General features: G+C 41.1%; 1 protein-coding gene across 7 annotated transcripts in view; it reads right to left on the reverse strand.

Moving 5' to 3' along the window:
* Positions 1-27237, reverse strand: part of LOC105030661 (sodium/potassium/calcium exchanger 2) — a 184991-nt gene that overhangs the window by 92728 nt on the left and 65026 nt on the right. For 5 of the 7 annotated variants that reach the window (XM_029117896.2, XM_029117897.2, XM_029117899.2 and 2 more), the window contains exons 3-5: positions 14545-14586; positions 7808-7916; positions 1602-1616 (exon numbers count right to left, since the gene is read on the reverse strand). In XM_029117896.2, coding sequence (XP_028973729.1) covers positions 1602-1616; positions 7808-7916; positions 14545-14586 — 166 coding nt within the window. The remainder of the gene's footprint in view (positions 1-1601; positions 1617-7807; positions 7917-14544; positions 14587-27237) is intronic. The other 2 variants (XM_029117898.2, XM_029117901.2) reach the window with 2 other exon arrangements.

The raw sequence follows: 27237 nt of genomic DNA on the forward strand, positions 1-27237 counted from the left end.
GTATTCGGTACGCCAGAAAACATCATAGGTAAGCTTTCACACTGAAAAAAGTAATAGGGTTTAAAGAAATATAAAATAAAATATTAGCTTGTTCCTCTTATTCAATTTCAAACACTGTGCATCTTGTGCAATGTTACATCAGGCAGAACAGCATTGTGCTACAGTCCACCAATGTTTTTACAGTAGAAGAATGTCTAAAAATACACTGAACAAAATTATAAACGCAACACTTGTTTTTACCCCCATTTATCATGAGCTGAACTCAAAGATCTAAGACTTTCTCTATGTACACAAAAGGCCTATTTCTCTCAAATATTGTTCACAAATCTGTCTAAATCTGGGTTTGTGAGTACTTCTCCTTGCCGAGATAATCCATCCACCTCACAGGTGTGGGATATCAAGATGCTGATTAGACAGCATGATTATTGCACAGGTGTGCCTTAGGCTGGCCACAATAAAAGGCCACTCTAAAATGTGCAGTTTCACTGTATTGGGGGGATCCAAAAACCAGTCAGTATCTGGTGTGACCACCATTTGCCTCACGCAGTGCAACACATATCCTTCGCATATGGTTGATCAGGTTGTTTATGACCTGTGGAATGTTGGTCCACTCCTCTTCAATGGCTGTGCGAAGTTGCTGGATATTGGCAGGACCTGGAACACGCTGTCGTATACGCCGATTAGAGTAAAATTATTAATGATTTACTAATCAATGAAACAGTGCTTTTCTACTCCCTCAAAGTTATGGACAGGTCTATGTAAACATAACTGGTACCGTATAAGTTTATCAATAGTGAGGGTGTAGCTCTTCTTTCCAGTTCCATTTGTAGAGTCATAACAATGATTGGAGGTCTATGAGAACAGGTTATTGCGTTAAATTAGCAATGTATCATTTTGCAATATATCTGAAAGAATATATATTTTATAGCTTTTAAAGTTGATATTAAAAAGTCTAAAAGCCTAAAAAAGCAAAAGTGAAATACTATAGTGAGTGGGAATCAGCAGGGGGAGGAGAGCTGGTTTGAATCTAGACTTTTGCAGTTTACTTAGCTTGGACATTTCTCCCTCAATGCAAGTTTTTATTGGCTCGCAAAACAAAAATGTTTGCCAATAGGACCTTTTTTTAACTAAAATATAATTCAAGGGTGCTTGTGCTATCCAGAAAACATACAGATTTATTAAGAAATCAAAGTTGTAAGTGCAAACAGCAGTGGGCAATGGTGGGCCACTGACTGGATTTGAATGTCCTTTGGACTGTATCCTTTTGTGTGTCAAAGTAGAAATCTTATAGCTCTTCTTGTGTTTGGCCCCAATGTATCACCCTTCCGCATGCATGCAAGATGGTTCTTATAGTCACAATGGTTAGCTTACAAGATGTAAAAAAGGGGAGAATGGAAGGATAATGGAGACGATGCATAAAGGGTTACAGAGGTTTTCCAATGGGTATACATCCACATCAAATTGTAAAGTTTGGAATGTCACTGGCATCACTGGAATCAGAGAGAGTTATATAAAAGGGTAAAGTTTGGCAAAAAGTTGCTTCCAAGCCATGGGGATGATAATGAACAGCTTTTTTGAGAGAATTAGAAAAATTAACTCACCAGAATCAGCAAATTCTGAGGGGACAAAGGAAGAAAATGTTGAAAGGGAGAGAGAAAAGATAAAGCAGATGAAGGGTAATTTGATAAAACATGATAAAACATTAGACCCTATTCTTATGAAGGTTTTGAAGTATATTTAGGTCATTAATAACAATGTGAATATGTCCTGAGCTGCCTGAATTAACCAATGATTTTATTTTTTCATCATTAAATAAAAAGTGGATCTCCCTGTCACAGTTGTGGTGGCAGGACACAGGCGCAGAGTAGAGGGCAGACATCCTTTTAATGTTTCTTCTTCCAAACTTAACCAAAACAACAAAAGGCAAGTATGATTGTGAACTGAAGATAGGCAACCATAACGCTAACTACACACAATGACAGACAACTAAGGACACAAAGGGCAACAAAAAAGGACCAATCAGAGGCACTCCAGCCAAGACCTGACACTGCCAATTGAAATATTTTATTTGCAATGTGGACTTTTACTAGACTTTATAGTAAAGATTACCTGTGAAATTAGGTTTGTGGTTTCCTAATCTTTATAAACAGGTTTTATTGTAATTTAAAAATACTAATGAATGCTAATTAAAGGCTCTTTAATAATATAATAATATGATAGTTAAATTAGTTATTTTCTGCCCAAGTTCATAAATCCTTTCAAATCAATGCATATAAATGTTTAGAATGGAAAATGAAAGAGAATTCCTTTCAAAGAAGAAAAAAAAATGTAGATTACTTTTTGGTACCTTTTATATAAGGTTCTATATGAAACTCAAAATAGCTTCACTTCATACCCAAAAGGGTTCTTCAAACGAGTATCCTACAAGGACACTTGAATAACTTTTTTGGAGAAAAGACATTCTGAGTTGGTTGCATATACTTTTACAGCACATTTTCCCTCACATGTCACTTCCCACTCCAGGATGTGAACTAGAACTTTATGACCCAGATAGAACGACTAACAGTAATAGTAGGTGAGTAATGTGGCGTCTAGAAATCTGAGGGTAAATATTAGGTAATGGCCACTTAGTAGTCAGTGGGTGCTCGATTTAGTAATCTCAACTTTGAATCAATTATTCAATGCTCAGCTTTCCTGGAAATTGATGTCCAAAATCATTCCAATCCAACTACAAACCCCTGTGGAATTAACTATGCAAGCAGTCATTGACTAGTCCAAAACGAGTAATTTCCTCCTCATAAAGTATTCCTGTATTTCTACACCGGCATAAAAAAAAAAAAACATTAAATAAAGCAGGGTAATGCACAATTACATGCTAACTATCAATTACATGCTAACCCCTTTTACATTGCTAACTATCTTAAAAAAATATATTTCATACGTAATATTTCAGAATGAAAATCGTTCAAGTCCTCCTCAAGTCTCTTGCCTTACTATTTACATAGCAACATTGGATGATATTTATTCCCTATTCCCTTGATGGGATTAGATTGGAAAGTCGCTGTACCTTCCAACTGAATTAGCATATTAAATCCTGACGCGATGACGTTTACAATTTCTCTGTAAATGGCTACAGTAATGGGTCTTCTAAGTGCATTAAAATAAATCAGCTCCCTCCCAGAGGCGACACTGAGCTTACGTTACAAGATGTTGCCTCCACTATCCACTTCTTAAGAAAAAAGTATGCACTAATAGGGTTCAAAATTTACCATGATATGGACTCCCACCATGACATAGCTTGTGTATGTGTCCTGTCATAGTCCTACAGTGGAGAGAACAAGTATTTGATACACTGCCAATTTTGCAGGTTTTCCCACTTACAAGTCTGTCATTTTTAACATAGGTACTCTTCAACTGTGAGTGACGCAATCTAAAACAAAAATCCAGAAAATCACATTGTATGATTTTTAAGTAATTCATTAGCATTTTATTGCATGACATAAGTATTTGATACATCAGAAAAGCAGTACTAAATATTTGGTACAGAAACTTTTTGTTGTTGTTTTTGGACAAAATCCCTGCTGCAGTTGTTTGCAATTCCAGAGATCATATGTTTCCTGTAGTTCTTGACCACGTTTGCACACTCTGCAGCAGGGATTTTGTCCACTCCTCCATACAGAACTTCTCCAGATCCTTCAGGTTTCGGGGCTGTCGCTGGGCAATACAGACTTTCAGCTCCCTCCAAAGATTTTCTATTGGATTCAGGTCTGGAGACTGGCTAGGCCACACCAGGACCTTGAGATGCTTCTTACGTAGCCACTCCTTAGTTGCCCTGTCTGTGTGTTTCGGGTCGTTGTCATGCTGGAAGACCCATGCACGACCCATCTTCAATGCTCTTACTGAGGGAAGGAGGTTGTTGGCCAAGATCTCGCGATATATGGCCCCATCCATCCTCCCCTCAATACAGTGCAGTCGTCCTGTCCCCTTTGCAAAAAAGCATCCCCAAAGAACAATGCTCTATTTTTGTCTCATCAGACCACATGACCTTCTCCCATTCCTCCTCTGAAACATCCAGATGGTCATTGGCAAACTTCAGACGGGCCTGGACATGCGCAGGGGGACCTTGCATGCGCTGCAGGATTTTAATCCATGACGGCATAGTGTGTTACTAATGGTTTTCTTTGGGACTCTGGTCCCAGCTCTCTTCAGGTCATTGACCAGGTCCTCCTGTGTAGTTCTGGGCTGATCCCTCTCCTTCCTCATGATCATTGAGCCCCAGACCGAGGGAGATTGACCGTCATCTTGAACTTCTTCCATTTTCTAATAATTGCGCCAACAGTTGTTGCCTTCGCACCAAGCTGCTTGCCTATTGTCCTGTAGCCCATGCCAGCCTTGTGCAGGTCTACAATTTTATCCCTGATGTCCTTACACAGCTCTCTGGTCTTGGCCATTGTGGAGAGGTTGGAGTCTGTTTGATTGAGTGTGTGGACAGGTGTCTTTTATACAGATAACGAGTTCAAACAGGTGCAGTTAATACAGGAAATGAGTAGAGAATAAGAGGGCTTCTTAAAGAAAAACTAACAGGTCTGTGAGAGCCGGAATTCTGACTGGTTGGTAGGTGATCAAATACTTATGCAATAAAATGCAAATTAATTATTTAAAAATCATACAATGTGATTTTCTGGATTTTTTCCGTCTCTCACAGTTGAAGTGTACCTATGATAAAAATTACAGACCTCTACATGCTTTGTAAGTAGAAAAACTTGCAAAATCGGCAGTGTATCAAATACTTGTTCTCCCCACTGTATATCAAGGTCAGCTCAGTGAAATGATTTTGCCATGAGATGCTCTGCTGTGAATGCGATAACCTAGACACACAACCTCTGCACAACCTCTGCACAATTTTGCATCAAGCTGTTACCAAATGAAAAATGGTGGGAGGTAGCCAGGAGACAAAAACTGGGTAGACTTTAAGCATTGTCCATCAACCTCACAATTTCATGCATACATTGACTCTGCGTCTTCATTATATATGTACTGTATTTGGATAGGTCTACCTCTTTCTAATTCTAAGGTGTTTTTTAAATCAAATGAATTTCAAGGACCTTGCATTTCTTTGTAATCAACGATTTTCAAGAAGGTAAGACCAAAGACATAAAACTGAGAAGAAATATTCCAGTAAAACAAAAAGCATTATAATGACCTCATTTGTTTTTATTCATCCATACAACATATTAAATTATTTTATTTACTTTCTAGCTTGAAAAACAACAACATAATATACCTGTTAATATTTCCACATTATGGGTCAAAATAACACAAAGAATCTGGGTGAGAGGAGGGCTCTATGAAAATAGGTGATTATTTAAAAATGCAATTGCAAAGATTGTATGGTGGCTTTAAGCTGGGAATGCCATATAATATGAAAAAGCTGACTAAATTACATACAACTAAACCAACACGTGTATTATTAGACTCCATCCTCCCCTGCAGAAACAAAGAAATTAATAACTCACCTCACAGGGGGGAACTGAGGTGCCTACATTTTAATGACCACAGCATTTTTGCGAGTTCAGTGACAGAGGAGAAACAGTGCAGGGACTCTGCTGAAAAACCATTACTCACTGAGGATACTTTCACCCTGTGGTGGCTTGTGGCACTTAAAACTGAATGATGTGTTTAGTAATGGCTTGTATCAGATAAAGGATATAAAACACATGGTTTTCTTTGAACTGTCAAAGATCCTTGTAGGTGGAAATATGCTAGACAAAGGTAGCATGTAAAGTGTTTAATACCATTGCATTATCTTTCTTCCAACTATTTTTATGAGCATTCCTCCCCTCATCAGTTACCCCTTAGGCATTGTATATCCCCTGGCCTGAAATAGTATTGTGCACTAGCCACGCACTTAACAAAAAGCAGTAATGGTTGCATCATCTTGATGTTTGGGATTGGCAATAGAGAAAGAAGTTTAAGAAAACTGTTGTACTGCTCTGAGGTTGGTGGCTGTGCTACATTTACGATAGAATAAAGACTTACATTTTATAACGTCAGAATATAGGCATTAGGGTGTGCTCCTCATTTCTATATAAAATAGTCTCTGAAAAAGCCAAAGCATGTGAAACAACTCAGCCTCCAGAAACATGTGGTCATATACAGTGGGGAGAACAAGTATTTGATACACTGCCAATTTTGCAGGTTTTCCTACTTACAAAGCATGTGAGACGGAATCTAAACAAAAATTGTATGATTTTTTAATAATTCATTAGCATTTTATTGCATGACATAAGAATTTAATCACCTACCAACCAGTAAGAATTCCGGCTCTCACAGACCAATTTTTTTTTCTTTAAGAAGCCCACCTGTTCTCCACTCATTACCTGTATTAACTGCACCTGTTTGAACTCGTTACCTGTATAAAAGACACCTGTCCACACACTCAATCAAACAGACTCCAACCTCTCCACAATGGCCAAGACCAGAGAGCTGTGTAAGGACATCAGGGATAAAATTGTAGACCTGTACAAGGCTGGGATGGGCTACAGGACAATAGGCAAGCAGCTTGGTGAGAAGGCAACACCTGTTGGCACAATTATTAGAAAATGGAAGAAGTTCAAGATGACAGTCAATCTCCCTCGGTCTGGGGCTCCATGCAAGATCTCAGCCCAGAACTACACGGCAGGACCTGGTCAATGACCTGAAGAGAGCTGGGACCACAGTCTCAAAGTAAACCATTAGTAACACACCACACTGTCATGGATTAAAATCCTGCAGCACATGCAAGGTCCCCCTGCTCAAGCCAGCGCACGTCCAGGCCCGTCTAAAGTTTGCCAATGACCATCTGTATGATCCAGAGGAGGATGAGACAAAAAATAGCTTTTTGGCCTAAACTCCACTCACCGTGTTTGGAGGAAGAAGGATGAGTACAACACCAAGAACACCATCCCAACCGTGAAGCATGGAGGTGGAAACATCATTCTTTGGGGATGCTTTTCTGCAAAGGGGACAGGACTACTGCACCGTATTGAGGGGAGGATGGATGGTGCCATGTATCACGAGATCTTGGCCAACAACCTCCTTACCTCAGTAAGAGCATTGAAGATGGGTCGTGGCTGGGTCTTCCAGCATGACAACGACCCGAAAAACCCAGCCAGGGCAACTAAGGAGTGGCTCCGTAAGAAGCATCTCAAGATCCTGGAGTGGCCTAGCCAGTCTCCAGATCTGAACCCAATAGAAAGTCTTTGGAGGGAGCTGAAAGTCCGTATTGCCCAGCGACATCCCCGAAACCTGAAGAATCTGGAGAAGGTCTGTATGGAGGAGTGGGACAAAATCCCTGCTTGCAGTGTGTGCAAACCTGGTCAAGAACTACAGGAAACGTATGATCTCTGTAATTGCAAACAAAGTTTTCTGTACCAAATATTAAGTTCTGATTCCGTCACTCACAGTTAAAGAGTACCTATGATAAAAATTACAGACTTTTACATGCTTTGTAGGTGGGAAAACCTGCAAAATCGGCAGTGTATCAAATTCTTGTTGTCCCCACTCTAGCTTAGAAGGTAATGCATGGCGTTTGCTACGCAAGGTTGGAGGGTTCTTCAATTCCCACAGGGAGTCAGTACAAAAAATATGAAAATGTAGGGCCATAGCACAGAGATGTTAACCTCAAGATAACTGGGATTATAAGCACCAGTTTGCATCTTAATCTTCTGGCACTGTAGGCAAGTGGATTCTGTGAAATAGTAACCATTTACAAATTCCATATTGCTTTGTGAAATAAAGCAATTAATGTTATTGGATAACGACTTACCTTCACTTAGAGGGTCCAACGTGTGGATCATAAGCTGAAAAATGCTGTTTCTCATCAGGCTGTTGTGTAGGGAGGCTGAGCTGCCACCTCTCTGGAGCCTTGGTCTAGCCTGCAAGAGGAGGCCAACGCTATCAAATAGGCAGTGGTACCATTACACAATCCTTAGCTGTCCTATAACATTGTTTATATATAGGACAGCTAAGGCTGTAATATACTGTATAGTATATACCTTGCAAAAGTATTCAGACCTCTAAACCAATTTTCTCAAATGTTCTCTACAATTCCCGGTCATTGAGAAGGTGGAAGGAGGAGATATTGATCGCAAACCCTGCCAGAGACAATTATTTTGCATTCACTCTAGACACCCTTAAAACCTCAGGACTAAATTAGGATTTTGATATGAGGATCATGTTGTAACTAACACACACACACCCCTTCCCCTTTTAGGATGTCCTGTTGTATTAATGACAGTCATAGTGAACTGATAATTCCTCATGCAGGTCTTTTGAGAGTAACATTATACTTACACATACCTTTTACTTACACAAATGAAAGTGACAACAGGTGCACTGGAGAGGCAAAAGCAAGACAACTCCCAAAGAGGGAATGGTTTTGCAGGTGGTGTAAACAGACAGTTTCTCTCTCCTTATCATATTTAATCAAATGCTTTTTGTTTTCCAGGACCTACACCTTTTAATTTTGGATTTGCGTTAGATTCAGCACTTCTTGTCATTGAATGTGAAAACAAATTATTATAAATTATTCATTTTATTCGTAAGAAAATGTTTAAACTGACCTATGTTCCTTGCATATTAATTTAATGCCCACACATCAATATTTGGTAGAAAACTATATTCTTTCCAGGTTGACATAATCTTTCCAGGTTGTTTGGACAACGCTCATGAACCACAATTTTCAAATGTCCATCAGATTCTAAATTAGATTGGCAGGGTCCACTTTAAAACATTCATCTTTTGTTCTTCATCCACTCCAATGTTGCTTTGACCTTGTGCTTGTGATCAATGTCCTGCTGAAATGAGAATTCCCTTCCAAGCTTAAATTTTTTAGCAAACATAATCAGGTTCTGTAGTAGTTCCCTTTATTTTGTTTTTCCTATGTACAGTTGTGCTGAAGAGTTTGCATACCCTTGGAGAATTGGTAATATATGTACTATTTGTAAAGAAAACATGAGTGAGCAGGGAAAAAACTTCTTTTATTTCTTATGGGATTCACATTAAACGGTTGATCATAACAGAATGGCACAATCATAAAACTAAACATGGCAACAAAGATTTTTTTTTACTGATCTCTGTTCAAAGGTCTGTGTACCCTTAGCTCTTAATACTGTATATTGCCCCCTTTAGAGATTTCTCTCTGCTTTTCTGCATTCCTGTCTGAGAGTATGTGTAATATTATTTAGCCAGGACGGAGTTCTAGCTTTCGCTCCCCTCTTTTTAAAAGGACCAACAGAAACCAGGATGTCAGAGCAAGTGGAATTAAATATAGTGACTAACCCCTCTGTGCTCAGGCTAGAGGAGGGAGCCTCAATACTGCTGAGGAGAGGAGAAGCCTTGTAAGCATCTTGGAAGAGTTTTGTAGTGAAAGGGTTAAAAGAGCGAGATAAATTGCCTGGAAGTTTATGTTTTGGGAGTAGGCAAGGAAGGGTGGCATTTAAAACAACAGGTTGTTTTTAACTGCTAATCCTCCACCACCACCAGCGATTCTGGGGAACAAAAAAAAAAATCACAGTCGCTGGAAGAAAGTTTAAAAAGAGGTCTTAACTCACCGATGTTAAGCCATGTCTCAGACACAAACAAGAAATCTAATTTACGAGATAAAAAAGTATAATTCAATATAAAATGTTTGTTCGAAAGAATGCATTTACCAAGGCCAATTTAATGGAGATGGATTCTGCCAGATGGCATGAAACAGGATCGCCAGCATTCTTTGGAATGGGATTGTAGCCCAACGAACATAAATTACAGGTCCGCCAGCATTCTTTGGAATGGGATTGTAGCCCAACGAACATGAATTACAGTGGTTAATTACTCTCTTACGAACGTGAGGTCTAAACGGCAGGTACAGCGCTGTTTGTACTGGATGCGGAAGAATAGGTACAAGGCAGGCAAGTCTCACTGAGATGAATGGATTGCGGTTGGGACGATCTCCTGGAAACACTGAAACCCTTGACCAAGAGCTTCGTTTAATCCTGGCTAATATGCCTCCTCGTTTACCCCGTTTTATGCAGTGTTTCCTCTTGTGAGAGGTGCAGTAGGGGAGCTGGCACAGACCCGCCGGTATCAAAACGAAACAAGGGAGCGAAAACGTCTGTTTCCCCCTGGACTCTGACTGTGTAGATCGGCAGTGGTGACCCGAATGTCGAGGAGAGCTTGACGTTCATATACTATGAGCGAGGAGGCAACTTGGGCAGACAGGTAGACGAACAACACGAACGTACAGAGATATTCAATGTTATGGCTTGCCAAAGAACAAATTGGAGCCATTTTAAAACTTTTTTTTTAATGAGTCTGTAAATTGTCATTGAGCTTGAAAACTAACAAACTCTTTGATTATTTAATTGCAATTTAAAAAGCCACAGGTGAGGGAAATTCACATTTTAAATACATTTTCACCTGTGTGTCACCTTGTGTGTATGTAACTACGCCAAACATTCAAGGGGATGTAAACTCTTGATCAGGGCCATTTTGGCTGATTTCTGTTATCATTATTATTTAAAAAGGAGCCAAACAACTATGTGATAGAAAATTACTTCATTTGATCACTATCCTTCAATTAAAGATGCATGATCAATGCCAAAATTTCACATTTTCTGTCAGGGCATGCAAACTTACAGTATTTCACAAAAGGGAGTACACCCATCACCCCTCACACCCCTCATGTGACAACACTGAAGAAATGACACTTTGCTACAATGTAAAGTAGTGAGTGTACAGCTTGTATAACAGTGTAAATTTGCTGTCCCCTCAAAATAACACAACACACAGACATTAATGTCTAAACCGCTGGCAACAAAAGTGAGTACACCCCTAAGTGAAAATGTCCAAATTGGGCCCAATTAGCCATTTTCCCTCCCCGGTGTCATGTGACTTGTTACTGATACAAGGTCTCAGGTGTGAATGGGGAGCAGGTGTGTTAAATTTGGTGTCATCGCTCTCACACTCCCTCATACTGGTCACTGGAAGTTCAACACAACTCAGAACAGGCCTTGCCATGGTCGACCAAAGAAATTGAGTGCACATGCTCAGCGTCATATCCAGAGGTTGTTTTTGGGAAATAGACGTATGAGTGCTGCCAGCATTGCTGCTGAGGCTGAAGGTGTGGGGGGTCAGCCTGTCAGTGCTCAGACCATATGCCGCACACTGCATCAAATTGGTCTGCATGGCTGTCGTCCCAGAGTGAAGTCTTCTGGATCCATGTCCTGTGGTTTGATGAGACCAAGATAAACTTAGTTGATTCAGATGGTGTCAAGTGTGTGTGGTGGCAACCAGGTGAGGAGTACAAAGACAAGTGTGTTTTGCCTGCAGTCAAGCATGGTGGTGGGAGTGTCATGGTCTGGGGCTGCATGAGTGCTGCCAGCACTGGGGAGCTACATTTTATTGAGGGAACCATGAATGCCAACATGTACTGTGACATACTGAAGCAGAGCATGATCCCCTCCCTTCGGAGACTGGGCTGCAGGGCAGTATTCCAACATGATTACGACCTCAAACACAACTCCAAGACAACCACTGCCTTGCTAAAGAAGCTGTGGGTAAAGATGATGGACTGGCCAAGCATGTCTCCAGACCTAAACCCTATTGAGTATCTGTGGGGCATCCTCAAATGGAGGGTGGAGGAGCGCGAGGTCTCTAACATCTACCAGCTCGTGATGTTGTCATGGAGGAGTGGAAGAGGACTGTGAAACGTTGGTGAACTCCATGCCCAAGAGGGTTAAGGCAGTGCTGGAAAATGATGGTGGCCACAGAAAATATTCCGATCAGCCATAACAATATGACCACCTGCCTAATATTGTGTAGGTCCCCCTTTTTCTGCCAAAACAGCCCTGACCCATCGAGGCATGTACTCAACTAGACCTCTGAAGGTGCTGTGGTATCTGGCACCAAGACATTAGCAGCAGATCTTTTAGGTCCTGTAAATTGCGAGATGATTCGTCCATGGATCAGACTTGTTTGTCCAGCACATCCCACAGATGCTCGATTGGATTGAGATCTGGGGAATTTGGAGGCCAAGTCAACACGTGTTCCTCAAATCACTCCTGAACCACTTTTGCCTTGTGGCAAGTCGCATTATCCTGCTGAAAGTGGCAAATGCCATCAGGGAATACCGTTGCCATGAAAAGGTGCACATGGTCTGCAGCAATGGTTAGATAAGTGGTATGTGTCAAAGTTACATTGATATGAATGGCAGGACCCAAGGATTCCCAGCAGAACATTCCCCAAAGCATCACACTGTCTCTGCCGGCTTGCCTTCTTCCCATAGTGCATCCAGGTGCGATGTGTTCTCCAGGTAAGCGCAACCGGTCATCCACGTGTTGTAAAAGAAAGCCTTGCTCCCCATGTGCATCAATGAGCCTTGGCAACCCATCACCCGGTTGCCGGTGTACGCTTTCCATTCCTTGGACCCTTTTTGACCACTGCAGCCTGGGAACACCCCACAAGGACTGCAGTTTTGGAGATATTCTGACCCAGTCTGACTAGCAAGCAAGCGCATTTATTTATATAGCACAATTCATACATAGAAGCAAAAATGAAAAAAATATAAAAATACAATTGCATAAAAACAAATACTCAAATTAAAACATAAAAATAATAAAACATTGAATAATAAAATAATTATTAGTGTTATTCGCTGACCGGTATATATACAGCTCTGGGGGGGGGAAATGACCACTGCACCTTTTTCTTTCCTTTCCAAAGAAGTCGAAAAGGAAGGTTTTGAGTGAGGAACAGAAGCGTTCAATTTGCAGTAAAATTAAGAGACTACTGCAAACTGAACGCTTCTGTTCCTTACTCAAAACTTTCCTTACTCAAGAAATAAGAGACCACTGCAAAATGATCAGTTTCTTTGGTTTTACTATTCATAGGTATGTGTTTGAGTAAAATAAAATTTAAAATTTTATTCCCTAAACTACTGACAACATTACACCCAAATTCCAAAAATGTTGTCATTTAGAGTAGGTGTAGATGGAGGACCACCAGCTCAAGACCCTGTCATGGCCAGCCGGTATCCCCAGCCATGAAAACCTCTGGAATTTGATCAAGAGGAAGATGGATGGTCCCAAGCCATCAAACAAAGCCGAGCAACTTGAATTTTTGTGCCAGGAGTGGCATAAAGTCACCTAAGATGCATGAAAGCTGTGATAAAAAATCTGGGTTATTCCACCAAATATGGATTTCTGAACTCTTCTTAAGTTAAAATATTGGTATATTGTTGTTGAAAAATGAATATTAATTTGTTTTCTTTGCATTATTTGAGGTCTGAAAACTATATTTTTTTGGTCATTTTGACCAGTTGTTGTTTTCTACAAATAAATACTCTAAATGACAATATTTATATTTTTTGTAAAAAATGTGGTTGAAGTTAGTGATGGCCATTCGAGGCTTAATAACTGTTTTTCTAGCTGCAGGATATTATGTTAACAGTGCTGACTTTTTCAAAATAAAAGCCATCATTGTAATATATGAGGCAATATAGTCAACAATCTAGTCCGTCAAGCTGGTCATTTTAAGAGGGTAACACAATCGTCACACAATAACCTATATAGAAAGTATATAGAAAGTATACAAAGTATATAGAAGAAATGTCTGAAATAAGGCCCTAATGGAAAGTGAAGATATATCAAGTTTACAGCAAAGTTGCATTCAGTGCTGCGGCACATGGAAAGGTTAAAATCTGTCTTACTGTAAGTAAAATGTTCTTCAACACTTTCTTGCTTCAGTGAATATGCAAAAGACAGACTAAGCGTTGCGGCTGGTTAACACACCGTGGAGGAAATTGCTTATTTCATCAGCAGTGAATGCCAAAACAGGCATACTGGGCCAGAATTTTCAGATGTACTAAGTACCACTTTTCTGGTCAAAGTCACCCATCACAGCTAGTGGCCATCACAACTTAGCCAAAATAGATACTTGGCAAAGACATTTTCAAGGTTACTCTGGCAGTTTGTGCTGAACTTCAGATCTGTGGGCCCATGTCATAGACAACAGCTGTTTTGAGTAAGTCCACTTTGGCTAGCCTGTAGTGATGCATCGGCACAATCTGGAGGTGTCAGCTGCTAATTCTCAAGCCCATATGGATGTGAGCTGGTGGGAAGACACAGACTGCACTGTTTGTGAAAGGCCATATGGATGCAGCTTAGTGGAATCTGCAAATAATAATCTTGTTGGTGCCCAAAAAAAAACTAAATAAACTAGTAAATACTTTTTTTTGCCTGTTAGTTAACACTTATATCAATAACTATTTTTTTGCAGCTTGGATAAATAAACTGTTCTTTAAGTTGTTGAAACAGTAGGTGTCATAACCTATTAACAGTTGCCCTACATTGAGTATTTGGAGAATTGCAAGGACAGACAAAGCTACTACATACACAAGGGTGATTGGACTCAGTAAACAGAGAAGACATGATTTTTTTTGGTACAGTACATTATGGAAGGAGATAAAAAAGTTTCACTAGATACATAGATCGAAAAAACATAGACTAGCAAGGCAGGACCTACCGACAGCTTGCTCTCATCCTCTGGTGCCACGGGACTAACAGCCTTCACATCCAAGAAAAGAGAAAGGAAAAAGGGAGAAAGAGCACATAAATGTGAAGCATGCCATACAAACCAGAGACAGGCAGATGAAAAGACAGTATGATAGACATTATCATAGTGATGACAATGATGTGACATGAATGGATTCAAGAGACCGACACCATGACAGTTTTTCAATCACTACCTAGAAAACCAAGATAGGCTCATAGTGCAAAATGTGCAAGTCATTAGGCTGATGCGGAAAATTACATTGCGATTTATCAGCAGCATGGATAACTATATCTATTCACAAATCGTTTTAGCTCTACCTGATGTCCAAACGATTTAAATAAATAGAGGGAAAGCTAGTTGTTTTAAAACAATTCACGTGTGCTTGATTTGCACAGACGCATGTTTAGAATGTTCTAAACATGCGTCTGTGCAAATCAAACCATAAATGGATGTCCCTGCATCAATGTTAACAAATTACAGTAAAAACTGTTTGTTCCTGCAAAAAACGACATGAGTTTATGTCCTGTGTCAACATGAACAAATGACACTACACACTGTTAGTTAATGCATGTGTAAATCATTAAGCAATGGTTATCATTATTAATTGTTCATCATTCATTCATGTTAACTACTGTATTCATTAATGGTAGTTTGTGTACCCTTGATGAAAATTTGAAAATCAATCTTACCCCCAATGTTCTAAAAATATAGTAAAAATTTAAGTAACCAATTTTAAGCTTTGGCCTCAAAGTATCACTAAACAGGAGATATTGGACACATTTTTGGAAGATCATCTACTTTTGTTATGTTTACTATGTTACATATTTTTACAAATTTCCCCTAATGTTTTACTATGGAAAAGTAATGTAAAAGGAACAACATTAAAAGATCATCTTGTTTCATTACTTAAATGTAATTAATTTTCATTATCACCACATTTACAAAACCTCTATCCAGAGCAACCTCTCTACACATGCACAAGCGGAATTTCCCACAGCAGAATCGTTTCACAAAGTGTGCTTGAGCTGGATGGAAAACAAATGCCAATCCTGAACATTTGTCTGTAAAAAAGGGCCTAAAAGTTAATTTTTTACCAAATTTATCAGGCCTAAATCACTGAACTGCTAATGCCATTCTCTGTCATTCAATATCTTTTGAATAATCCCTGATTTTAAAATAAACCCATTATCATTTTCTGTACTTTCTAAAAGGTAACCAAGAGCGTGTAGAACAGCAGAGTATGTCAGAAAATACTGCTTCTGTCATTAAGCCCATGCTAAATATCATCATGACTAATAATCACATAGGGAGATTAGAATGTCCTCTAGAGTCACTGTGCGTGCTAATCCCAACAGCTCTGGTCCCAGTACTTATATAATGTCACATCAGGATAATTCCTGGAAACAGATCATGGAAACATCCTTGATGAAAGCAATCCATGCCATGCTGGAAAAAAAGATTTATGCTGCATTATGTTTAAAACAGATATCCATTAAAAGTACTAAAAGCTGAGAAACTGTGTAGTTTCTCTGAGTATACTGAGTATATTCCCAAAACAGGTGGACTTAAAAGTTACTAGTCTTGGTAATAGCCTTGGTACGAGCAACAATAAAATCTTAGAAAACATTTGTAAATACTGTACCCTGTTAAAACATGGTGTAAGTTTGTCAGTCAACCAGCAAACCATGGTTATATGGCAGTAAGTAAAACAGTGGTGAGTTCAAAGTAAACATCTTCCTTTTATCTTATATCCCTGATCTAATTTCATCAAAGAATTTTAAGAACTCCTAGCAGTTCAGGCTTCATTATCGTATATGTGAGATTAAATATATTTTCTTAAATAATCCATGTATTATTATAATTCTTTCTTTACTAACTCACAGAACATAGCGATTCTCGGATGGGGAAAGTTCAAGTCAATGCACTTAAAGTTATATGGCAGCAGCACAAAACTAGCTTTGACTTCCAAACTGCATGCAGATGCAGAAAAAGTTCATTTATACCCATTTAAAAACAAGACAGTGGAGATGACAGTGGATATAGGGAGAAACCCAGCTGCCTCCCCCTATCGCCCTGGGTGGTTCCCCAGTCAACTCTGTGGAGTCCTTCTGCTTTCTGGGCACCGTCATCGCTCACCTGCGTGAAGTTGGCCCCCCCACCAATGCAAAACGTCGTCAAACTATACTTGTTCGTTTGTGCTCCGTTTGTGCTGGTTTGTGCTGTAAAAAGTTTTGTTTGTGCTGCTTCGGTTTTTTTGATATTAACATAATATTTTTAGGTCAATCTGAGGTCAACCAGTCCCCCCACATTCTCCAAATTCACCCAAAATAGTCTTGATCGTTTGTGCTACGTTTGTGCTGGTTTGTGCCGGTAAAAGTTTCATTTGTGCTGCTTTGGGTTTTAAAATATTAGACATTGAATTATAGACGATGACGTCACCAGCCCCCCCACATGCTCCAAATTCACCCAAAATAGTCTCGTTCGTTTGTGCTCTGTTTGTGCTGGTTTGTGCTGTAAAAAGTTTTGTTTGTGCTGCTTCGGTATTTTAGATATTAAAATAATATTTGTAGGTCAATCTGAGGTCACTCAGCACCCCCACATGCTCCAAATTCACCCAAATTAGTCTAGATCGTTTGTGCTACATTTGTGCTGGTTTGTGCTGGTAAAAGTTTCGTTTGTGCTGCGTTGGGGTTTAAAATATTAGACATTGAATTATAGACGATGACGTCACCAGCCCCCACATGCTCCAAATTCTCGTTCGTTTGTGCACAACTAACTGAATGGGAAAGACACTGAATGAGAGAGAATTATAGACGGTGCACCAGCCCACTTTTTTTTAACAGTAGGCTAGTTGAAGTAACAAGGTAAGACCTAAAGAATCGGCAAACCAAATGACAATATTCACTTACAGGTTACTGTTATCCTGTGCGTTTCAACTTTTAACCAACACTGGATGTGTGGATGCAACATAAACTTCAAGGTAAGGGTTTTTACTTACTGTATGCTGTGTTTTGTTAATAATATAAAAATTGTCACAAATACACGCACAATAATCTGTTTGCTGTGTTTATACACGTGTGTATTGTAAAGGCCTATAGGCCTATATGTCTCTTAAGCTCACTATGGCTTTTTTCTTTTATTAAACATTACAAGCTATTTGCTATTTTGTATTTTTTTTCGGTTATATATTATATGTATAATTACTATGTCATTTATTCCTGTGATGTAAAAGCAGAATGTTCTGTATCATTAGACCTACTCCAGTTTTCAATTTCACATGATTCATTAAAAATCATAGTAAAATGTTGATTGTATGCTCAATTATTATTGGTGCTCAGTTAAGAAAGGTTCTTAATTTTGATCAATGTTGATCAACCTTTTATTAATTAATTACATCCTTGCTAAATAAAAGTGTTATGTTTTTATATAGGCTACATTACTTAACCAAAATAGCCCACTCGCCACATACACACACAATCCTCAACTGGAAAAAGTCTACAACCACTCCCCACATACATACACAACCCTCAACTGGACAATTCTTGAAACTTACATATTTTTTTGTAATGTATTAATGCTCAGTCTACTGTTTTTATGCTCAGTCCATTCTTTTTATTTGTTTTATGTTCAGTCCATTATACTTTTGTACAAAATTACTGCACTAATGGACTACAACAAATTCCTAGTTTGTTGTGAAACTTACTTGGCAATAAATCTCTTTCTGATTGTGATTAAACATAATCTGATATTTAAAGAAACATTCTTGTGGTTGTACTAAAATGATTGTCTTGGTTGCCTGAAATTGCTGAAAAGATGAAGTATCAGTCTGATTATAAGTCTGATTATGTCTAAATGCACTACATCCGCACAAAGTTATTAAGAGGCAATATGGAGCATTTTTTTACATATAGCTTTTTTACATATTTGTAAAATTTGTTTGAGAATTTCCGTAAGAATAAATAATGATGGGGCAACAAGTCAAGAAGCCACCCACTTGTTAATTAGTATCCCCTTCATCATTCTAACAAGCATAACTAATTACAGTAGCTGCCACACTGATTTTACACAATGCAACACATCACATGTCTACCAGAACTGAGCCATAATTGCCCTCCCTCCAATCAGGCCGTGCTTGTTGGTGGGAGGTAAGTAGAAAAATAATGCTGTGTAATTTACACAAATACTACATTTATCAGTACAACTGCATCAATACAATATTACCAAGTTGTTAGTCAATACATCAGTTCATGTTGCTATTTTAATGGATCATTTGACTGCAGAACAGCCTTCGTCTGAGGGACAGAACAATACCTGGTATTACTACCACTACCGCTACTACTACATGCAAGATCTCCCCTCGTGGGGCATCAATGATCATGAGGAAGGTGAGGGATCAGCCCAGAACTACATGGCAGGACCTGGTCAATGACCTGAAGAGAGCTGGGACCACAGTCTCAAAGAAAACCATTAGTAACACACTACGCTGTCATGGATTCAAATCCTGCAGCGCACGCAATGTCCCCCTGCTCAAGCCAGCGCATGTCCAGGCCCGTCTGAAGTTTGCCAATGACCATCTGTATGATCCAGAGGAGGAATGGGAGATGGTCATGTGGTATGATGAAACAAAAATAAAGCTTTTTGGTCTAAACTCCACTCGCCGTGTTTGGAGGAAGAAGAAGGATGAGTACAACCCCAAGAACACCATCCCAACCGTAAAGCATGGAGGTGGAAACATCATTCTTTGGGGATGGGGGAAATGTATCGACTGCACCGTATTGAGGGGAGGATGGATGGGGCCATATATCGCGAGATCTTGGCCAACAACCTCCTTCCCTCAGTAAGAGCATTGAAGATGGGTCGTGCCTGGGTCTTCCAGCATGACAACGACCTGAAAAACCCAGCCAGGGCAACTAAGGAGTGGCTCTGTAAGAAGCATCTCAAGGTCCTGGAGTGGCCTAGCCAGTCTCCAGACCTGAACCCAATAGAACATCTTTAGAGGGAGCTGAAAGTCCGTATTGCCCAGCGACAGCCCCGAAACCTGAAGGATCTGGAGAAGGTCTGTATGGAGGAGTGGGCCAAAATCCCTGCTGCAGTGTGTGCAAACCTGGTCAAGAACTACAGGAAACATATGATCTCTGTAATTGCAAACAAAGGTATTAAGTTCTGCTTTTCTGATGTATCAAATACTTATGTATAAAATGCAAATTAATTACTTAAAAGGGGGGGTCGGGGGAGGCGGAGGCCTCGACAACCTGATCCCTGGACACGGAAACTAGCTCTAGGGACGTGGAACGTCACCTCGCTGGCGGGGAAGGAGCCTGAGATTGTGCGTGAGGTTGAGAGGTTCCGACTACAGGTAGTTGGGATCACCTCTATGCACGGCTTGGGCTCTGGCCATGGTGAGAGGCGGCGGGCTGGTGTGGGTTTGCTTATAGCTCCCCAGCTCTGCCGCCATGTGTTGGAGTTTACCCCGGTGAACGAGAGGGTCGTTTCCCTGCGCCTACGGGTCGGGGATAGGTCTCTCACTGTTGTTTGTGCCTACGGGCCGAACAGCAGTGCAGAGTACCCGACCTTCTTGGAGTCTCTGGGAGGGGTGCTGGGGACTCTATCGTTCTACTGGGGGACTTCAACGCCCACGTGGGCAACGACAGTGATACCTGGAGGGGCGTGATTGGGAGGAACGGCCCCCCTGATCTGAACCCGAGCAGTGTTCAGTTATTGGACTTCTGTGCTAGTCACAGTTTGTCCATAACGAACACCATGTTCAAGTATAAGGGTGTCCATCAGTGCACGTGGCACCAGGACACCCTAGGTCGCAGGTCGATGATCGACTTTGTTGTCGTTTCATCTGACCTGCGGCCGTATGTCTTGGACACTCGGGTGAAGAGAGGGGCGGAGCTGTCAACTGATCACCACCTGGTGGTGAGTTGGATCCGATGGCGGGGGAGGAAGCTGGACAGACTCGGCAGACCCAAGCGTACTGTAAGGGTCTGCTGGGAACGTCTGGTCGAGTCTCCTGTCAGAGAGATCTTTAACTCCCACCTCCAGCAGAGCTTCGACTGGATCCAGAGGAAGGCTGGAAATATTGAGTCCGAGTTGACCATGTTCTCCACCGCCATTGTTGAAGCGGCCGCTTGGAGCTGTGGCCGTAAGGTCTCCGGTGCCTGTCGAGGCGGCAATGCCCGAACCCGGTGGTGGACACCGGAAGTAAGGGATGCCGTCAAGCTGAAGAAGGAGTCCTATCAGGCCTGGTTGGCTTGTGGGACTCCTGAGGCAGCCGGGGTGGTTGTGGAGGCAAAGACTCGGGCCTGGGAGGAGTTCGGTGAGGCCATGGAGAAGGACTATCGGCTGGCCTCGAAGAGATTCTGGCAAACCGTCCGGCGCCTCAGGAGAGGGAAACAGTGCCCTACCAATGCTGTTTACAGTAGAGGTGGGCAGCTGTTGACCTCAATTGGGGATGTCGTTGGGCGGTGGAAGGAGTACTTCGAGGATCTCCTCAATCCTGCCATCACGTTTTCCATTGAGGAAGCAGAGGATGAGGGCTCAGAGGTGGACTCGTCCATCACCCGGGCTGAAGTCACAGAGGTAGTCAAGAAACTCCTCGGTGGCAAGGCACCGGGGGTGGATGAGATCCGCCCTGAGTACCTCAAGTCTCTGGATGTTGTGGGGCTGTCTTGGTTGACACGCCTGTGCAACATCATGTGGCGGTCAGGGACAGTGCCTCTGGGATGGCAGACTGCGGTGGTGGTCCCTCTTTTTAAGAAGGGGGACTGGAGGGTGTGTTCCAACTACAGGGGGATCACACTTCTCAGCCTCCCCGGGTACTGCCAAGGTACTGGAGAGGAGAATACGGCCGATAGTAGAACCTCGGATTCAGGAGGAACATTGTGGTTTTCGTCCGGGCCGTGGAACACTGGACCAGCTCTATACCCTCTACGGGGTGCTAGAGGGTTCATGGAAGTTTGCCCAACCAGTCCACATGTGTTTTGTGGATTTGGAGAAGGCATTCGACTGTGTCCCTCGCGGCATCCTGTGGAGGGTGCTTCAGGAATATGGGGTCCTGGGTCCTTTGCTAAGGGCTGTCAGGTCCCTGTAGGACCGAAGCAGGAGCTTGGTCCTCATTGCCGGCAGTAAGTCAGACTTGTTCCCAGTGCATGTTGGACTCCGGCAGGGCTGCCCTTTGTCGCCGGTTCTGTTCGTAATTTTTATGGACAGAATTTCTAAGTGCAGCCAGGGGCCGGAGGGTGTCAGTTTTGGGGATCACACAATTTCGTCTCTGCTCTTTGCGGATGATGTTGTCGTGTTGGCCCCTTCAAACCAGGACCTTCAGCATGCACTGGGACGGTTTGCAGCCGAGTGTGAAGCGGTGGAGGTGAGAATCAGTATCTCCAAATCCGAGGCCATGGTCCTCAGACGGAAAAGAGTGGTTTGCCCACTTCAGGTTGTGGAGAGTGCCTGCCTCAAGTGGAGGAGTTTAAGTATCTAGGGGTCTTGTTCACGAGTGAGGGAAGGATGGAACGGGAGATTGACAGACGGATCGGTGCAGCTTCTGCAGTAATGCGGTCGATGTTTCGGTCTGTCGAGGTGAAGAAAGAGCTGAGCCGCAAGGCGAAGCTCTCGATATACCGGTCAATCTACGTTCCTACTCTCACCTATGGTCATGAGCTTTGGGTCATGATCGAAAGGACAAGATCCCGGATACAGGCGGCCGAAATGGCCGAAAATTCTCCGCAGTGTGGTTGGGCGATCCCTTAGAGGGTGAGAAGCTCGGTCACCCGGGAGGAGCTCAGAGTAGAGCCCCACCTCTACTCTGAGCCTATGTCTCCCAGCTGGCCTGGGAACGCCTCGGTGTCCCCCCGGAAGAGCTGGAGGAAGTGTCTGGGGAGAGGGAAGTCTGGGCATCTCTGCTTAGACTGCTGCCCCCGCGACCTGGCCCCAGATGAAGCGGAAGAAGATGTATATATGTATGTAATTACTTAAAATTCATACAATGTGATTTTCTGGATTTTTGTTTTAGATTGCGTAACTCACAGTTGAAGAGTGCCTATGATAAAAATGACAAAATCAGAAGTGTATCAAATACTTGTTCTCCACACTGTATCTCTCACAGTCATACAAACTATAGGTCCCACATTCGTATCTTCTCACAGTCATACAAATTATGCATTATGAATTATAGACGAAAACTTTGCTGGCTATAACCTTCAGTATCTACATTACAGTAAACCTGAAATAAAACAGTTTACGGTTATATTGCAACTGTTTCTGGCATGGAAAAGTTCATCTTCAGTCTCGCTAGAAATTGCTCAAATCTCATGACTATTCCTAGGACGTTAGTGGATACTAGTAAGCCTATTACTGGCTAATAAGCTGTTAAAACAGCCAGTGGCAAAAGCCATACAGTTCATAGGAGGTACACTTAATAAGAAATGTTAGTCAGTTTAACACAATGCTCAATGGTGTCTAGTGACTAATGAAACGTGTAGTGCTGTGGTTAAAGAGAGTGCCTCTCATGTGGAAGACCTGAGTTCGAATCTAATATGAACAACACCATTTTTTTATTTCATTCGTGGGCCGCAATTAATCTGTTTACGGATATATTGCGACTATTTCTTGTGGATTTTCGAAGTACGCACCCAGGCATGGTTTTTGGGTCAGGATAGACAGAAACTTAGCTGGCTACAACATTCAGGGTAAGCCTAAACTCAAACTGTTTACGGTTATACAGTATTGCAACTATTTCTGGTAGATTCCATGATTCTCTCGTCTTTTCACTTAAATGAAAAAGTTATCGTAACTTTGATATAGTTATTTTGTATCAATGTAATTAATGAATGAAAGAAAAAAGTATGTTGTTATGCCAAGAAATGAAATAGCTTTGGCGGTGTAAAGTTCAGTCTCGCTATCAACTGCTCAATTCATATGACTATTTCAGTAATTTAGTAGATAGTGGTAAAGCCTATTACAGGCTAATAATACGCTGTTAAAGCAGCCAATGGCAAACACCAAACGGTTCATAGACACTTGTGGTGGAGGTAAACTTAGTAAGCAATGTTAGTCAGTTCAACACAACGCTTAATGGTGTCTAGCCACTGGGTAAGCGTGTAGTGCTGTGGCTTAGTGGTTAAAGACAGTGCCTCTCATGTGGGAGACCCAGGTTTGAATCTGGTCAGGGTAACAGTATTTATTGATTTTATTTCCGGCTGAACTAGGCTTGTCTGGCTCCTTTTCTGGTTCTGCTGTAACCATTGGAGTGGCAACTTGGCCTTGTGCTTATGGTCATTGTCGTGCTGGAAAGTCCAAGAGCATCCCATGCACAGTTTCGTGCAGAAGAATGCAAATTGTCTGCCAGTATTTTCTGATAACATGTTGCATTCATCTTGCCATCAATTTTCACAAGATTCCCAGGGCCTTTTGAGCCCACACGCCTAAAAAATCAGTGAATCACTACCATGCTTCACAGTGGTAATGGTATTCTGTTCACTATAGGCCTTGTTGACCCCTCTCCAAATACAGCGCTTATGGTTGTGACCATAAAGCTCTATTTTGGTCTCGTCACTCCAAATTACAGTGTCCCAGAAGCTGTGTAAATACTTCTTTCTTGCAACTTTACCATGTAGCTAATTTTTAATCAAATATGGTCGTATTGTGCTCCTTGAAACAACCACCCCGTCTTTTTCCAGAGCAGCCTGTATTTCTCTTGAGGTTACCTGTGGGATTTTTTTTGTATTCTGAACAATTGTTCATGCAGTTTTGGTTGAAATCTTTCTTGGTCTACCCTTGGTCTGACCTTGGCTTGGTATCCAGAGATCCCCGAATTTTCCACTTATTCATAAGTGACTGGCATTTGCAAGGCTTTGGTATCTTTTTATATCTTTTTCCATCTATATAAAGTTCCATTACCTTGTTACGCATGTCTTTTGACAGTTCTTTTCTTTTGATCAGGGTCATTTGGGTGATTTCTGTTATCATTATAATTGTACAATTTCTGCCAGGGTATGCAAACTCATGAGCACAACAGTAAATCATATACCATTTTCTTGATTAAAATGTGTCCTGTACATTTCTTAGAAATTGCAGATAAAATGATTTATGACATTTAAGTGAAACAAATGTCTGTATCAGTTAACAGTATACAATTACCATTAAATTCATCAGGAAGTGTGTAAGTTAAATATCTCAGAGTGAATTAAATGAGGGACTCTCAGTTCTGGTGGTGCTTTGTAGTTAATGTGTTAATGTGTGTTAAGAACCCTAATACATTTACAAATGAATAATGAATCATGGTCATGATAGCTGCAAAACATCTCTCCAACAAGCTTAATATTTATTTTACAATCCTTCCAGGATTCTCTCTTAATTTCATATTTTAAACGAGTTTCCAATATTAACCAGTCGCTGCACAATTATTAAAAGTGGTCCAGTCAAGCATTGTAGCCCACAAATATCACAAAAAATCCATCCGGAATCCTGGAGGGACTGCTGTTATTGTTACCGGTTAGGTGAGCCAAAGAATCTGCCTTGTTGGCAGAGTCTGGGAGAACAGCAAGTTATTTTGTATAGCTCCTACTGGCTGTTTCCCACTTTGTTTTCCTACTAACTAATTAACGTTCAGATCTCTTTTTTAATTATCTGCCTGGTTTAAGTTCAATTGTTTATCAAAACAAAGCTTTATCAGGACACACTATTGCTATTGTCCCTTTGTGGTCTCCGTGTTGAGACAGCACTTTTTGGACAGCATGCCATTGGCACATCTGTCACTTAATCCCAACAGCAGATTTCCTGCTGCTTTGTCAGCATGTCAGTTCACGGTCATCTCCAAATCAGGTCATAGATAACAAACCTTATCTAGTTGTAGATGAAGTACCGGGAAGAACTTGTCTGTTTCTATCAGCAACATCAATACAGTATCGCACTTACTGATGACATGGCAACATGCTGATGCATTCCAGTCAGGTCACCTTGATGTTGACATTAAGCTGCTTGATGGAGATGTTGCAAGTGAACCTAATGAGTGGCATAAAGTAACTGCAAGGGCATAAAGTAATTTACCAGATGTCTATGAAATATGACCTTCAAAGCAGATGTTTTGTTTTAGAATGATGAGTAGACCCCAACAAGTGAATGGTTATATATTAATGCAAGTTGACTACTGATTGGCCAGCTCAAACTTCACTTAACCAGCTCCTCCTCATCTGGACTATGACATCACACTTTTCAATAGACAACATTAAGGTGAATTTTTACTGTACATTAATTGCTTTAAAGGTTTTAAATAATTAACAGTACTGTTTTTGATATAACTAGCTCATTAAACTGCCTCTTTTTTAAATACCTTTTTTATTAAATCTCTCCAAAAATGTCCATTAGGTGCAATGTTCTGTCAGACTATTACTCTAAGACCCAGTGTATTTATTGCTATATAGAGAACATTTTGGTGCATATTCTAATATGAGGTGATTTGAACCAAGACATGAGGAACTGATATGTTAGGAATGCTTTGGAAAAGGGAGATTCAGGAAACAAAATGTGAAATATTTACATTGTTTTGTAGATAGTTATTAAGATTAAGAATGTTTTAACTACTACTTCTAAATGTCGCAGTAATTAAATATAATCAAAGCCTATTTTTCTGTGTATTTTTCATTGTCGGTATCCTGGTGAAATGCATTCAAAAACATATTGAATCTTGCTGAAAGAGGCCACTGCCATCAAGGGGTGTACCTGGTCTGCAACAATGTTTAGGTAGGTGGCGCATGTCAAATTGATGTCCACATGAATGACCGGACCCATTATCCAGAATATTGTCCAGAGCATCATATCCCTTGACTGGCTTGTCATCTTCCCACAGTGCATCCTGGTGCCATCACTTCCCCAGGTAAACAGCGCACAAGTAAAATAGGACTCATCAGACCAAGTGACCTTCCACTGCTCCTAAGTCCAGTTCCGACATTCACATGCCCATTGTAGGCACTTTCAAAGGTGGTCACAGGGGTCACCATGGGCACTCTGACTGGTTTACGGCTACAAAGCCCCAGTGTAGCCACACAGCAGTGTGTACATTCCTTCGGTAAGCACCATTTACATTTTCTGGGACAGACCAGACGGGAAAGCCTTCGTTGCCTTCACACATCGATGAGCCTTGGGCACCCAACACACTGTCGCTGGTTTGTAGTTTGTCCCTCCTTGGACTACTGTCAATAGGTACTCACCACAACTGACTGGGACCACAAGCCTTGCTGTTTCAGACATGCTCTGACCCAGTCATCTGGCCATTAAAATGTGGCCCTTGTCAAAGACGATAAGGTCTTTACTCCTGCCCATTTCTCCTGCAATTCGGAAACCAAATTGAGTTTTGATTGCTATTTTCAGTGCAGGTGCAATTAACAAAAGCTGCCCCATAGGCCCTTGATTTAGCGTGAGGGGACAAATGAACAACTTTGATTACTTTCAGGTTTCATTTCATCCACCATTCAATGCAAACTGTAGAGTCATATCTAATGCTGAAACTACATTTTTGTATGACACTCAAACTTCATTGATACAACTTATAGTGAGGTTCATAGCTAGTTTGAGAACTACGTAGTAAGTTCAAAAGCAAAAGCTAAATTGAAAAGCAAAAGACACTCCATAACCCTTACACTTACACTAATAATTTACTCT

The sequence above is a fragment of the Esox lucius genome, chromosome 24 (genome assembly GCF_011004845.1).
Source record: "Esox lucius isolate fEsoLuc1 chromosome 24, fEsoLuc1.pri, whole genome shotgun sequence".
Taxonomy (NCBI): Eukaryota; Metazoa; Chordata; class Actinopteri; order Esociformes; family Esocidae; genus Esox; species Esox lucius.